Source organism: Rhinopithecus roxellana, chromosome 5 (genome assembly GCF_007565055.1).
Source record: "Rhinopithecus roxellana isolate Shanxi Qingling chromosome 5, ASM756505v1, whole genome shotgun sequence".
NCBI lineage: Eukaryota > Metazoa > Chordata > Mammalia > Primates > Cercopithecidae > Rhinopithecus > Rhinopithecus roxellana.
Genome location: NC_044553.1, coordinates 35,960,084 through 35,976,302, shown reverse-complemented (window position 1 = coordinate 35,976,302; position 16,219 = coordinate 35,960,084). Strand labels below are relative to the sequence as shown.

Genomic DNA, 16,219 nt, shown 5'->3' with positions numbered 1-16,219 from the left:
AAAATTCCCTTTGAAAACTGGCACAAGACAGGGATGCCCTCTCTCACCACTCCTATTCAACATAGTGTTGGAAGTTCTGGCTAGGGCTATCAGGCAAGAGAAAGAAATCAAGGGTATCCAGTTAGGAAAAGAAGAAGTCAAATTGTCCCTGTTTGCAGATGACATGATTGTATATTTAGAAAACCCCATTGTCTTAGCCCAAAATCTCCTTAAGCTGATAAGAAACTTCAGCAAAGTCTCAGGATACAAAATTAATGTGCAGAAATCACAAGCATTCTTATACACCAGTAACAGACAAGCAGAGAGCCAAATCATGAATGAACTTCCATTCACAATTGCTTCAAAGAGAATAAAATACCTAGGAATCCAACTTACAAGGGATGTAAAGGACCTCTTCAAGGAGAACTACAAACCACTGCTCCGTGAAATAAAAGAGGACACAAACAAATGGAAGAACATACCATGCTCATGGATAGGAAGAATCAATATCGTGAAAATGGCCATACTGCCCAAGGTTATTTATAGATTCAATGCCATCCCCATCAATCTACCAATGAGTTTCTTCACAGAATTGGAAAAAACGGCTTTAAAGTTCATATGGAACCGAAAAAGAGCCCGCATTGCCAAGACAATCCTAAGTCAAAAGGACAAAGCTGGAGGCATCACGCTACCTGACTTCAAACTATACTACAAGGCTACAGTAACCAAAACAGCATGGTACTGGTACCAAAACAGAGATATAGACCAATGGAACAGAACAGAGTCCTCAGAAATAAAACCACACATCTACAGCCATCTGATCTTTGACAAACCTGAGAGAAACAAGAAATGGGGAAAGGATTCCCTATTTAATAAATGGTGCTGGGAAAATTGGCTAGCCATAAGTAGAAAGCTGAAACTGGATCCTTTCCTTACTCCTTATACGAAGATTAATTCAAGATGGATTAGAGACTTAAATGTTAGACCTAAAACCATAAAAACCCTAGAAGAAAACCTAGGTAGTACCATTCAGGACATAGGCATGGGCAAGGACTTCATGTCTAAAACACCAAAAGCAACGGCAACAATAGCCAAAATTGACAAATGGGATCTAATTAAACTAAAGAGCTTCTGCACAGCAAAAGAAACTACCATTAGAGTGAACAGGCAATCTACAGAATGGGAGAAAATTTTTGCAATCTACTCATCTGACAAAGGGCTGATATCCAGAACCTACAAAGAACTCAAACAAATTTACAAGAAAAAAACAAACAACCCCATCAAAAAGTGGGCAAAGGATATGAACAGACGTTTCTCAAAAGAAGACATTCAGACAGCCAACAGACACATGAAAAAATGCTCATCATCACTCGCCATCAGAGAAATGCAAATCAAAACCACAATGAGATACCATCTCACACCAGTTAGAATGGCAATCATTAAAAAGTCAGGAAACAACAGGTGCTGGAGAGGATGTGGAGAAATAGGAACACTTTTACACTGTTGGTGGGATTGTAAACTAGTTCAACCATTATAGAAAAGAGTATGGCAATTTCTCAGGGATCTAGAACTAGATGTACCATATGACCCAGCCATCCCACTACTGGGTATATACCCAAAGGATTATAAATCATGCTGCTATAAAGACACATGCACATGTATGTTTATTGCGGCACTATTCACAATAGCAAAGACTTGGAATCAACCCAAATGTCCATCAGTGACAGACTAGATTAAGAAAATGTGGCACATATACACCATGGAATACTATGCAGCCATAAAAAAGGATGAGTTTGCATCCTTTGTAGGGACATGGATGCAGCTGGATACCATCATTCTTAGCAAACTATCACAAGAACAGAAAACCAAACACCGCATGTTCTCACTCATAGGTGGGAACTGAACAATGAGATCACTTGGACTCGGGAAGGGGAACATCACAAACCGGGGCCTATCATGGGGAGGGGGGAGGGGGGAGGGATTGCATCGGGAGTTATACCTGATATAAATGATGAATTGATGGGTGCTGACAAGTTGATAGGTGCAGCACACCAACATGGCACAAGTATACATATGTAACAAACCTGCACGTTATGCACATGTACCCTAGAACTTAAAGTATAATAATAAAAAATAAAAAAATAAAAAATTTAAAAAATAAGTAATTATAATAATAACAGCTCTCATGTACCCAGCCAAAGACTGTGCTAAATGTTCTCCAGTTATTATTTAATCTTCACAACAGCCCTTATGATGTGGCTACTGTTTTTTCCCCCACTTTTTATATAAAAGGAAATTGAGGCTTAGAAAGGTTATTTGTTCAAGGTCATCAGTTGGTAAGTGGCATTTCTGCCTGAGGAAATCTGCCAGCCCACCCTCTCAACCCCCTGCTGGTACGTCTTTGTGGACATATGACCCCAGTGCTTTTCCTTATAATTCCTGGGTACCCCCTACTCTCATGATTCTTCACCAAACCCCCACACCTCCTCTTCTTGAGAAATGCCTGGTCCAGAATTTTGACTTTTATCAAAACATGTCCCTTTCCAGATCGCACCATTGCACTCCAGCCTGGGCAAAGGAACGAGAATCCGTCTCAAAAAACAAACAAACAAACAAAAACAAAACAAACAAAACAAAATGTCCCTTTCCTCAGGATCTTCTTCGAAATCTCTATTAGTAATTTCTGGTAAATCATCTTTATTAATAAGTTAATGTGGAATGGGCTAACCCCTTCCTAGTAATATTTGTTCATTTTAACAATTCGGACCTTCTGAAAACAATGTAACCTAAAAGAGTGCCCAATGTTAGAATTTCAGGCATCATGATTATCTGAAGGTAACAATTAGACTAGTAGAGAGGACTTTTTAACTCTGGCAAGGGAAAGATGAGGGAGGAACAGGGATGGCTTCGGAGAAGGAAGCAGTTGTGTAATTGGAAAGTTCATCAATGCCTTCTGTGGCGTTAGATTCAGTGGATTGTCAACTTTTTCTTTTTTTAGATTTGCAGTATTGAAAAGGACTCAAGAGTTCAGCTGGTCTAAACTCTCACAGGAATTTGTTTACATTCAAGCAGGAGTCCAATCCCAGCACCTGGGGAGGAGAGAAATTATGAGAAAGTTCTGAGGGCCTAAATTTCACTACTTAATAAAGAATTTGCTGCATTCTAATTTCAAAAAAAGTTTATTTAATAAAAATCATTCCCTTTCATTTGATTTATATAAGGTAAAACAGAAAGGAAGAGTTTGGACTTTGACTCATTTTTAACATTTAAAAAACATTAACATTCATCTGTGACAAAATTCCTAACAGTGTTTTGTTTTTCTTCTTTAATTTTTAAAGCCTCCAGTTAAGTTCCTATCAACAGTTCTTGGCAAAAGTAATCTTCAGTTTTCAGGAATGAATATAAAACTGACCATCTCAACATGCAGTCTCACACTGATGAATCTTGACAACCAACAGGTAAGATCACAAATGTCATTTATAGTTTAACATATCTATTTTTCCAGAGAAGCCTGGGGATAATGAAAAGAATAAAGTTTTACACAGAGTATGCCTACAACTTAATACAGCACAAGGGAAAAATCTGCTGAAGATTTATGCATAACAATCATTAGAACAACAGCATTACTAACCCATCACTGGGGCATGTAACCACCTACATACGTGCCCCTACCTAACTGGCTTTGAATGAAGAACTAAGGTGCAAAGAACATAGAAAATATCATTTAGCAACTCATATCCTTAAATCGATCATTGATGTCTCCACCAACCCTCCCCAAATGGATAGCAATTCTATTATCACAACTGACAGACTGTGTGTTGGGCCAGGGTGCAGATGAGGGACAAAGGGGAAAGGTGATGTTGGGGTTAGTGTTCTAGCAAACTGAAATTTAAGCAGAAAATATTTTCCTCCAATTCTTGTGGTTGAGAAGCTTTCTAAAATGTTATTGTATAAAAGATAATGTTTTCTTCCTTAATAATTTATGATACTGTGGTGTGCCTAAGTTTTCATTGTGAACCTCATTTCTCAAAGAACAGCATTGCTGAAGCAAATGTAGAAGATACGTAGGCATTGGGCTAAATATGTACCTTAACAAGGACATTTTGTTTGGCTTGCTTTTAATTTTTTAAACTAAATTCCTTCTATCAGGTTATGTATGTGTATTAGGATCTGATTTTCCTCTGTCTAATATGTTGTGATCCAAGTTTCTTTACAGTTAAGGTTTTATTGTGTGGAGTGCTGTTGATCAAGGTTTAATGTGTACTTAATAATAATAACATGCTAAAAGCTCTGAGGTTACATATGAGTTGAAATGCTGGCTTTGCCACTTACTGGCAAGTGACTCTACTACTCTGGGCTTCAGTTTTCTTCATCAGTGAAATGAGGATTATGGTACTTACTTATAAGGTTTCTGAGAGGATGGATTTTAAGTGTCTCATAGGTCTGTTTAGAGGATTCAATGAGATAATAGATGTAAATTATATAGCATGTGCCAGTCACATAATACCTATTATTATTTACTCAAATATTCTCAGAGACCTTTTCATATACTCAGTACTTAACAGGAAGAACATATTATAAGATTATAAAATTATCAGTAACATATAAGTACAGGTTTTGAGGGCTATTTTATTTTCTAAATTAAAAAACAGAATAAAATACACTGTTTAGGCAGTAGTATACAACACCTTAGAGGAAAAGTGCTAATATGAAACAGTTACAAGTAAATTCTTGTCTAGTTGGGTCCTGATTGATCTTCCAAGAGTGGTGATGCCATTGGTATAATGAGAGCATAACATTTTGGGCTGCGCTTGGAAGAAACGACACATATGAGTGGTAAAACATTCATTCAGTCATTCTCACATTTCGACTTCAGTACGTATGTAGATGCAAAATTTATTTTTAGTTTTCATTCACATGGATGGTACCACGAAAGCTCAATGCTGTTAGTTATGAGATCTCACTAAGTAGAGCAGCCCTCTGATTATCTCGGAGTTTTGTAAGGGAGGAAGAGTGGGCAAAGCTGAAGCCATCATAATGACAGCCTTTTGGGTAGAATCTAATGATCATTTTTTAAGTTGGCCCTTTCTGTGGGGTTCCTGAAATGAATGAGGAATTTATGAAGAATGGGATTGTGGTGTATGTGGTGGGGCAGAGTTTATTCTCAGCCTCTCTTTCCCCTTCAGTACCCTTCTTTAGGGCAAACTATTACTACCCATCCATAACCTTTCAGGCAAAACAGAGGTGAGGATAACGGGTGATTTTCATTACCAGTAACTGTAGTAATATGATGTGCCTTTTAAAGTAATCCACATCTTTTCTGCACTGGTGCCATGGAACGGTGTTGTATTCAGCCCACTGCTGGAGTGGGGACCAGAGTTAAGATCTCATTTATCTCAGACCTGAGGGCTGATTTTTAATAACTATTTTGAGCTTTTCTGCAGGCCTAGGGGAAATAGCTGGGAGGTAGGAGAGATGTGCCACTGTAGAGGCCTCAACTCAAGAAACTTTATGTCCTGTGAGAAAGGCAACTAAAATGTTTAAGAAATGAAGGCAGCAAAGATTAGAGACCTTGTGGATATAGCACAAGAAAAGGATTAATTAAATCCTTAACGCTACCACTGGAAGTTCTAAAATAAATACAAAGAAATACTAATGCTTTCCCCATACCCACTTAATTTCTAAGATATACTTTCGACTAAAAACAAAGGTTCAAGTTTATGGATGTATTCATAGATGATAGCATTTGTGGAACAGATAGTTCACATTTATCTTTGGTCACTGAGAACATCAAGAATATAACCATTCATTTCCAGAAAATATTTTACAAACCTCCAGAGGCAGAAAATTTTAAACATGCAATGCTTGCAATTTTTAAATATTACCATATATCAGGATGGGAAAATACACTTTCGCAAGGGTAAGTTATAGGTATTTCCTTGTTTCAAAATTCAAGCAACAGACTTTATTGACATACTTTAATATAGTATTTTAGGGCCTCAAGCAAAAATGTCAGAGTCTCAGTAGCTCACACTCCCACTAATTCCTTACTGATTTCTACAACTCTAACAGGTACTGAATTCAGAAGGGTAATAAAGGTAAAACAGGCAAAAACTGAGACAACCTTTCGTCTCCACAAGGAGAGGCAACTTGAGATATTTAGAGGCCAAGTAGGTAACGCAAGCTGTGCAAGCACAAGAAAAAACAATGGTGCAAGTCCAGTGATAAATATCAAGTGCTACCTGGCCTCTATGTTGGGGAGATAACACTGACACTTGGCAAACAGAATACCTTCCTTGTCTAAAGGTGAATCAGATGGTTTTTTTTTGTTTCTTTTTTTGTTTTTTTTGTCTGTTTTTTGGCTACATAGGTCTATAGGTCAAAGACTCCCAGATCTTTTACTTTAAAAAAATAATAATAAAAAGGTAAGAATCTAGATTTTTAGCTGCTATCTCTGTACTGAGATGTTGGTCTCTTAAAATTATAAGCATGAACCAAACAAAATAGATCTGTGGTCTGAAGACAGCCAACATGGGATATCTGATCTAAGTGAACATTTATAATACGGATAAATTTGCAAAACTCTCCCTAATCACACTATGTACTCAAAAGCTTCTTTAAATCCCCTATCTTGCAAAATCAGTTAGAATTTCCCCAGAACTCCTTTCTCTAGTTCCCTTAAATGAAGATACACACCCACCCACACACACACACACACACTCTCACACATCTTCATTTAGTCCTCAAAATTTGTAAGGTACATCCAATTCTCCCTATTTTCAGTTTAGGACCCGAGCCCGAGAGATTAATTCCCCAGTTACTGAGCTAACAAATAGTAGAACCTAAATTTTAACCAAGTAGTCTGGTTTGTCTGTGGTAACTGCACGTAAAGGAAATACAAATGATTTTACACCCCTAAAAGGGGTGTTAAAATGTTAATTTTCTATCCTCAATAAATACAATTAAGTATTTACAATTTTCATTGTCTCTCAGCTTACTGCCTATTTTTAAGACTGAAAAACAACCCAGCCAATTGCAGAGCCCAGGTTTTTCTCCCCAAGATGGGCCTTCAGATGCAACAGGGTGTGTTTCCCACCCCCAACTCTTGTGCCCTACTTAGTTCTAGAGAGAAACAGAATCACAACCTTCTGGTGTGTGGACCTCAGATCTTTTTTTTTCCAAGAGTTTATCTTTCCTAGTCAAGATAAACATCTGGAGGTAAATACAACCAGCCAGTTTATTGTGCACTAGCATACCCCCATCCACACTAATTTACATCACGCATGCAATTAATTACCTATCCACACTCATCTGACCGTAGCTACAGGCTAATTGAGATAGCAGTGGACGTGGTAGGATGAAGAAGTCTAAGCACCAACACTTTACTTCCACCATCTCTCCCTCCCAACCCAGCTAGTGTCTGAACAATTCTGATCATCCTTGTCACAATCCTACCTTTTACAGATCTCTCTCCCCAAAAGACAGGATGACCATAAAATAAATAAGGCTCTGAATTGTCCTGTTGCATTGGATATTCGTTCTTTACGGCTATAATGGAGCAGCAGCATCTGGAACCTTTTTACTGATCATGATAAAACCTGCTGATATACTCATTTTGCTGAACATAGCCTTCTGATGTAATCATTACTCTCCTAGAACCTCAGCATCGTAGTAAGGTAACCATGGCAACATACTCATTGATAGGGCAGGTTTTCCTAGACCAGCAAATTCTTGTAGGGCAAAAACGTAATTTACAAAGTTTAATTTCCAGAAATTAATTTGTGAATTAGATAGCTGAAGCTGGATTATTTTCCCTTAATACTGGTTAACACATACAATAAAAAGTAGTATAAAGTATGTATGCAATATTATTAGCCAAACAAAATACACAGAACAAGAAATTTTATTATCTCCAATGCTGGTGCATAACAAATAACAAGCTTAATTAGAGGAGGAGACAGAGGGAAACTTCAGATACCAAGGTAATTTCTGGGTAGGTTTAAAACCTTTAAAAGTTGATAGAATAACTGTTCATAAAGTCTTTTTAGATATAGGGCTTTTTACTTGACAACTTTTTATTAACAGTTCTTACAATATGAAGTTCAACTAAAGTATTTCACCTGTCAAGTTAAAACAGCAAGCAAAACAAAATTTCTCTAGTATGTAACAGCGTGAGCAATGGTTTCTTTGTACATTCACACACATTTAGTGTCTAGATTTCAAAGTTTTTAATTAAAGATGTCTTAATTTTTGACTTTTAAAAATGGTTATGATAATGAATTTTCTTGATTTATAGATCACAGTGGCTTTATAAATGATCAAGATACATGTACAAACAAAATTTCAGACGCTCTTGGAAACACATCTTAAGATACAGAGCACACGTGATACATCTTTGAGTTTACTTATCCTTTTGGAATAATGAAGAATACTCCATTTATCTTACACTGAAAATTTAGCCTTTGATAACTATGGCTTGACTAGATCACAATATAGAATATCCCAAGTTTTCTTAAACTTTCAGTCCAAATAACTCAAAAGATATGTGTCCTAGTTGGATACATTTTTTCTCATTATATAATTAATATCAGTGGGCTCTTGTATTGGCAGTTTGTCTTGGTCATGACTTATTCTTGCAAAACCATCTTTACAGCAAACAAATATGAAAGATATTTTCCCCAATGCAAGGAAAATAATCTGGATCAGTAACAAAGTCAAAGCCATAGGTGTTTTAGGACATTCTTGATAAGAGATTTCAACGGTCTTAAAATCTTTTTTTCTTTTTCTTTAATGATTCTCCTCCTTTTTCACAACTGTGCAGTCACTGTCCTATTGTCTTCTATTCTGAAAAACAAATTTTTTTGAAGGTCAAGTTTTTCAATGGCACAAAACTATTTGGAATGAACCCAAAAGATAGCGGAAAGTTGGGTCCCTCCTCAAGTAGTTTCCTCCTCTTTTAACAGCATGTAACTACTCTCTATCAATAATCTCATCACAGCCGAGTTCTTCGGTCAGACGATTGACAACCATCAGTGAAAAAAGCTCTTCGATAAAAGCTAACTGATCAAACGGGGTCTTCTCATAATGCATCTGAAACCCGCCATCCAGGGCTGCTTCTCTTGTTCTCAGAAACATCTTGTCGGCTTCTTCAAGAGCGGCTGATACTCTGTAGCCGGCACCACTAAGCTGCTCCTCTTCGGGATAGTCGTAGTCGTCCTCCCAGTCATCAAATTCCTCGCCCTCGTCCTCGCTCTCGAAGTCTGCGCCCGCCACCTGGCCTGGCTGCTCCCCAGCGTTGGGCCCGTTAGCAAGGCTCCGTTTCCCCTCTGGCGCCGCCATTGGCTGGGCCGCCTCCTCCTCCATTGGGCCTTCCTCCTCGAGCAGTGGCGGGGCCCCGTTGCGGGAGGGACGCAGGGATAGCTCCCGGCTCCCGCTGCCTACCTCCATCTGCGGTAGGTCACCTTCGCCAGGCATCACATCCATTTGCAGGTCACTGCTCTCTTCATATAGCTCGGACAACTCGGCCATTTCCGACATTATGCAAACCGCTCAACCTCTCGGAAAAAGCTTCCAGCAAGATAGACGCTGCGCGGCCGTTCGTTTGTGCGCGTGCGCAGAGGCTGCGCGCTTGCGTAACCCCGCGCGCAGGCGTGGTCCTCAGGTACCGCCTCCTGCTTGGCGCACCACTGTGGTTGGAGTAGCTCAATGTTTTTCCCGGGGTGTGGGCGTCGCTTTTTGAGCTACGTTTCCATGGATTCGAACTTCGTATCTAGGGACCCTGTAGGCAAGAGCGTAACAGTTTCTGTGTTACTTAACCCTGCTGCTGCTTGTGATGCAGCAAACTGGAAAATAACTTTACATGGCCTTCGTAACATTAGTGTTCCTCCCCTCCCTTCTTCCTCCTCCCCAGGGCAATTTATCTATGTGCTGATGACTTCTAAATGCACGTTTCCAAACCAGACAACATCCATAACCACAGATCAGCATATTAAGAACTATTCCATTCTGTCCTTTTAGTGTTGTCATTTAAAAAGTTAAATTCACAAACAATATATATATTGTACTTTTTTGTTTGTTTGTTATAGCGAAGAAATACTTAGTCCCATTTCTTTTCTCCGGGTAGGTATCTTTCCACTATTACCAATGCGGCGTGTATTCTTTAAATTCTTTTTATTTGCATTTACATGTATCATTATGTATTCATAGCAAAACACTATTTTGTGTGTTTTTTAAAAACATGTTTTACCTGTCTTCAACTTAAAAGCCTCAGCTTTTAAGTTGTATATACTTCTATGAATTATATGACTGTGTATACTTAAGGACTCAAGCACATTTCATTTATTCCGCACTTTATTTCTATTATTATAACATTGTAGTTATGTAGAATTATACAACTCACCATAATGTAGCATCAGTGGGAGCCCTGAGCTTGTTTACCTGCAACTAGATGGTCCCATCTGGGGGTGATGAGAGACAGTGACACCCTAGGTGTGTTCCTTATGTCCAGTGGATTCTGTAATCTCATTTTGGTTGCTGTTACTGTGGAAAATCCTGCCTCACAAAGATAGGATGTTGAAAATGAAAGGAGGCTTTTCAGTACTTTTGTGGCAATCTCAGGATATTCCGCCTTGACTTTAATCGAGAACATACGGAGATTTGAAGTTGTCTCAAACATACTTTTAAGGCCACCATCATTTGCAATATCAAGGGACAAAGTGGATTCACCTGGCTTATTCACAAATGGGTCACAGATCCATTCTGTCTTTTGTGGATGGGAAGTGTGATGGTTAATACTGTGTGTCAACTTGATTGGATTGAAGGATACAATTATTTATCCTTGGTGTGTCTATGAGGGTGTTGCCAAAGGAGATTAACATTTGAGTCAGTGGACTGGGAAAGGCAGACCCACTCTTAATCTGGGTGGGCACAATCTAATCAGCTGCCAGCTTGGCTAGAATATAAGCAGGCAGAAAAATGTGAAAAGAGAGTGGCCTAGCCTCCCAGCCTAAATCTTTCTCCCGTGCTGGATGCTTCCTGCCCTCGAACATCGGACTCCAACTTCTTCAGTTTTAGAACTCGGACTGGCTCTCCTCACTCCTCAGCCTGCAGACGGCCTATTGTGGGACCTTGTGATAGTGAGTTAATACTTAATGAACTCCCCTTTACATATATATATGTGTATATATATGTGTGTGTATATGTGTATATATATATTCCATTAGTTCTGTCCTTCTAGAGAACCCTGACTAATACGGGAAGTAATGCTCAAAATCTTTGGAAAGCTGAGATAGGTGATCATGCACCAGCTGGGAGAAAGAAGACCCTGGCTCAGTCTCTTTCAAAATCTCTGCTAATGTTTGAAATGTCAGAAATCTCAGTGTTCATTTGTCACTCCCATGATTCCAGTGTAACTTTGAAAGCAGCCACTTTGCAAGTAAGCAAGTTTTGTGGTTAGCCACTAAGAATGATGCTCTCAGTGCAGACACATTTGATGAAGTGGTAGCCTTCATTAATTGCTTCTATTCTTTATGTTCACATTGTTTTCTTTTGAAAAACTGCAAAGGCTTAGTATTAATGCAGGGTGCTTGGTCTCCATGTGACAAAGCAGTTTAGAAGTCTTCGTGGGTTTGTTACACAGCCACTTGCTACATATTATACAAAGTGAGCTTGGAGAATGTGAATCACCTATTGTAATGAACTGGTATTTTAAGTAGGATTCTTGGTATTTTCTTTTAAATGCAGCTTTCTTTTTGTTGGCAGCCTTAAAGTCTTCTGCAGTCTCATCGTGGATCTTTCTCCCTTTTCAAAGAAGCTCTCCAGTGAAGTTTGTTTTTTACTCATTTTGGCTGGGGTTAGCTTATGGGCTTACCAAAACTGTGACTGAGAAAGTGCACGGTGCAGGAAAGAGGCATGGATGGAAGTGGTAAATAAGATAATGGGCGGTCCAGGCACAAACTAAAATCATCAGATTCTGACTTAAAGCCTGCCATCAGCTACAGCTGTACAAACTGAAGTACATCAACTCACTTGCCACTATTTAGCCTGCCACCAGATGCAGCTTAAGTGTCACTTGCTAGTTACTGATAGGGTTTTGATATGAGTCTGCAAGCAATTGATTTATTATGGTCTCTGTGCAGTCAAACCTCTCTGCTATTGTTAATCTGTATTTGCAGCCACTCCCCAGCGCTAGCATCACCACCTCAGCTCTACCTCAGATCATCAAGCATTAGATTCTCATAAGGAGCATGCAACACAGATCCCTCATATGCATAGTTCACAAAAGGGTTCATTCTCCTATGAGAATCTAATGTCACCGTTGATCTGACAGGAGGCAGAACTCAGACAGTAATGTGAGCAACAGGAAGCAGCAGTAAATACACATGAAGCTTCTGTCGCTCGCCCACTGCCCACCTCCTGCTGTGCAGCCCGGTTCCTAACAGGCCACCGACTGGTACTGGTCTGTGGCCAGGGGAGTTGGGAGCCTCTGTTCTAGTTCTCCTCACCATGGACACATAATTTCTGGCTGACTGCTGCTTGGTGTCACATTTATCATAGACTAAAAGTTCTTAAATACATGAGTCTATTTTTAGACTTTGAATTCTTGTGAAATTTCTACACTTTTATATCCTGCTGTTTGATCGGGAATATTTTGTCTTTGTTCTTTAAAAAATTGCCTTAACTCTTCTTGCTCATTTATTCTTTCATGTGAATTTAGGGGCATCTTGAATATGATATTATAATATTTCTTATCTGGTAAGGGAATTCTTATGCATTTGTTCTTTTAAAATTTGCTTTAGCTCTCTTGCACATTTATTCTTCCATGTGAATTTTAGAAGCATTTTTATTGGAATTGCATGGAATTTATAAATTAATCTGGGGTAGGATTGACAGCTTTGTCATACCATCTTCTCATCCGTGAAAGTGATATATATCTTTCTATTTGTTCAGGTCTTATTTATACTCTTCAATGAAGTTTTCCAAAAAGCATTACATGATCCTTATTAGTTTTATACTAAAGTACTCTTACAAAGTGTACCTTTCTCCCCCAAATACAGTGTCTAATTGGCTTTTTTTTTTTTTTTTTTTTTTTTTTTTTTTTTTTTTGAGACAGAGTCTCGCTTTGTTGCCCAGGCTGGAGTGCTGTGGTGTGATCTCGGCTCACTGCAAGCTCCACCTCCCAGGTTCACGCCATTCTCCTGCTTCAGCCTCCCAAGTAGCTGGGACTACGGGCGCCCACCACCATGGCCGGCTATTATTTTGTATTTTTAGTAGAGATGGGGTTTCACCACGTTAGCCAGGATGGTCTCGATCTCCTGACCTCATGATCTGCCCGCCTCGGCCTCCCAAAGTACTGGGATTACAGGCGTGAGCCACCGTGCCCGGCCGACTATTGTTGATATATGGGAATGACATTGATCTTTGTATATTGACTTTGTTTTTACTGAAATATAAATGTAGACAAGTACACAAGTCCATAATAATTATCACAAAATGAACAGTTGTATAACCAATACTCAGATCAAGAAACTCCAGCACCCCAGAAAACCGTTTGCCCCTTCTTCCTGTGCTCCAGAAATAACCACTATTCTGATTTCAAATACCATAATTTTGCCTAGTTTTGAACTTCATATAAATTAAGCCATGCAGTATATATTCTTTGTATTAGGCTTCTTTTGCTCAACAAACATGTTGTTGCTATATAGTATGCCACCATTTGAATATTACAATAGTCATCATTGGGATTGTTTCCAATTTAGGGCTGTTATGAACAGGGCAGTTATTATCTTCTTTGAGAATATTTTTTGTTGCACATATTTACACAATTGTGTTGGATATACATGTAGGAATAGAACTGCTTGGTCATCTTTTGTAATCAGCTTTGGTAGATTCTGTCACACAATTCTGAAAACAGGATTAGGTCAATAGGTGCATAGTTGGTGTTTTAATGAACCTTCAAAATGGCATGACAAATATGGCTCTGCCAATAGTCATTACACTGTGGTTTCCAAACAAGCAATCCTAGATTCTCAAATAAAAGACAGTCTTCTTAGCTGATTAATGCAGTTTACTTGGCGATTCTTACTCATATTAGAAGTCTTAATGTTAGTGCCTTACTCAGGATGCATTTAGTAGTGAATGACTGAAATCAAATTCAAACTAACTTTTGCAAAAATAAACAAAAATATAAAAGGACAGGGTGAAATATATTGATTAAAGTGATGGAACAAATGTTACCAGCAGACCTCTTTCCTATTTTTAGTTCTCCGTTCTGATTTTGATCAGAAGAAAAACTTCATATTCCAGCAGACTTTTCTCACATGGCAGCATAATATGGCCCCCGGAAGCTTTGGGCTTACATAGTTTTTAATGGCAGAGAGAGAGGCTTTCTCTCCTATTATTCATTTCAATTCTTCTCAAAAGACATTGATTGGCTCTGCTGTATCCAGAGAGATGGTATTTTCTGATTGGCTAGCCCTAGATGATGTTCCACCTGGGTGGGCAAGGGCAGTGAGATGGGCATCACAAAATCACCAGAATCTCGTGGTTTAAATGAGATTATTATAGAGCGTAGGTGGGGTGGTTTCCAAAGGGATGCTGATCAGGTAAAAACAAAACAAATGTATGTCTATTACTGTTACACTGTATGTAACTAGAAATAATGATTACTTTATATTAGCATACATGTTTATGTTTTTCAGATTATTGCAAATCATCATATGCAGTCTATTTCATTTGCCTCTGGAGGGGATCCTGTAAGTATTGATTCACAAAAGTTCTTTTTATGAGTTAAAATAACTTCTTGATGTTTGGGGCTGGATGATAAAAAAAATAAAATAACTTTTACATAAACCATATTAGCCACTACATGTCTTTTCCTAACATACTATTACAGTCTGTGAATAGCTACATGTACCAGATAATAAAAAATTTACCTTGGGCAAAATATTTCCTATCATTACATTTTAAAATATTTGGATTAGTAGATGAAACTAGTAGTGCTCCATTATGTTATTAGCCATGGAGTTATCATCTAATAAGCTTCTTGTTGATAATGTCTAGGTCATGAAAAGCAAGTATGTCACCCATGTGTTGCTCAATCCTTCCTTAGAATTTCTTCTCAACAGAGTTTCTGGCACACTTTACTAATCAACTGGACTTGGTATATCAACCAAGTCAACTAAGTCTAATCTGGAATGAGCAACCAGGTTTGCAGGAGCTCATGGAGGAAATGCTGAGCTGGGGAGAGAGAACTTGTAGTTCTTCTCTACTAAGGAGAGGTCGTGTGGTACTCATTTCCTGGAAATTGTACAGGATTTCTCCAAGCCTACTTTGCAGAATGGAGTGTCATTCCTTGACTCCCTACTGCACCATTTCTGGACCAGAGCAAAAGGAAAGGGGCTTTGAAGCCAGGGAGCCTGCAACTGAGCAAGAAGCAAATCTGTTTAAACTGAGGGAGTAGAAGAATGCTTTTGCCACTCTGTGACATTATCGGTCTTTTTATTGTACTCTTTCCTCTTCTAACCTTCTATATGTTTTGAGGAAAGGTTAGAAGAGGACAGAGTACAACTTTCATAGTGGTTAAACATCAGTAATGTCAAGAAAACAGGGGGAACATACACAGACCTTGTTCTTAGAATGTATTACCTTCTTTTCTGCAAAGCATTTCTTTTAAAAACATTATATCCTTCAGGAACGACCCAGTAAAATTCAGTTTAGCAATTGATTGTTTTCTATCCACCACATTTAGTTTTCACTTCTAATTGAGGAATAAAATGTAGAGTCATCAATAATAGGACGACAACCTAGAAACCCAAGAAAGATATAGAAGATGCTAAAAACTAAATCTGGCAGCTGATATCATGGTAGTTTTAATTTGTTTTAAATTTTTGCTAAATATTCAATGGGGGAGAAATAATTGTATATCACAAAAGGAAGTAAAGTTCTGAAGTTACTCTGTAATCATTGCTTCATTTACTGGCATCTAAAGTATTTAAGCAGGTTCTTCCACTTGGGTGTTGGTGTAACTTACCTGTGTATAAAATATGTAGCTAAATGCTATTTAAATTAGCCAATTCTTAAAAACACTTCAATAATTACTTGTCTTCACATTGGCTACCAATGACCCAAAGTATTTAAGCATGTCAAACCAAGACATGCTTTTTTTTTTGTAATCTCACTCTTGTCACTCAGGCTGGAGTGCAGTGGCATGATCTTGGCTCACGAAGCACATGGAAGAAAA

At 38.4% G+C, this 16,219-nt stretch overlaps 2 protein-coding genes across 2 annotated transcripts in view; one reads left to right on the top strand and one right to left on the bottom strand.

Moving 5' to 3' along the window:
* SHC4 (SHC adaptor protein 4) overlaps positions 1–16,219 on the top strand; it is a 147,510-nt gene that overhangs the window by 83,090 nt on the left and 48,201 nt on the right. Inside the window, exons 4-5 of the mRNA XM_010357805.2 lie at positions 3,318–3,437; positions 14,679–14,732. Coding sequence (XP_010356107.2) covers positions 3,318–3,437; positions 14,679–14,732 — 174 coding nt within the window. The remainder of the gene's footprint in view (positions 1–3,317; positions 3,438–14,678; positions 14,733–16,219) is intronic.
* On the bottom strand, positions 7,865–9,607 carry EID1 (EP300 interacting inhibitor of differentiation 1). Its single transcript, XM_010357804.1, has one exon. The coding sequence runs from the start codon at positions 9,514–9,516 to the stop codon at positions 8,950–8,952; it is 567 nt and encodes a 188-aa protein (XP_010356106.1). The 5' UTR covers positions 9,517–9,607; the 3' UTR covers positions 7,865–8,949.

Coding starts and splice junctions, on each gene's coding strand:
- EID1 (XM_010357804.1), bottom strand. CDS start 9,516: ATGTCGGAAATGGCCGAGTTGTCCGAGCTATATGAAGAGAGCAGTGAC.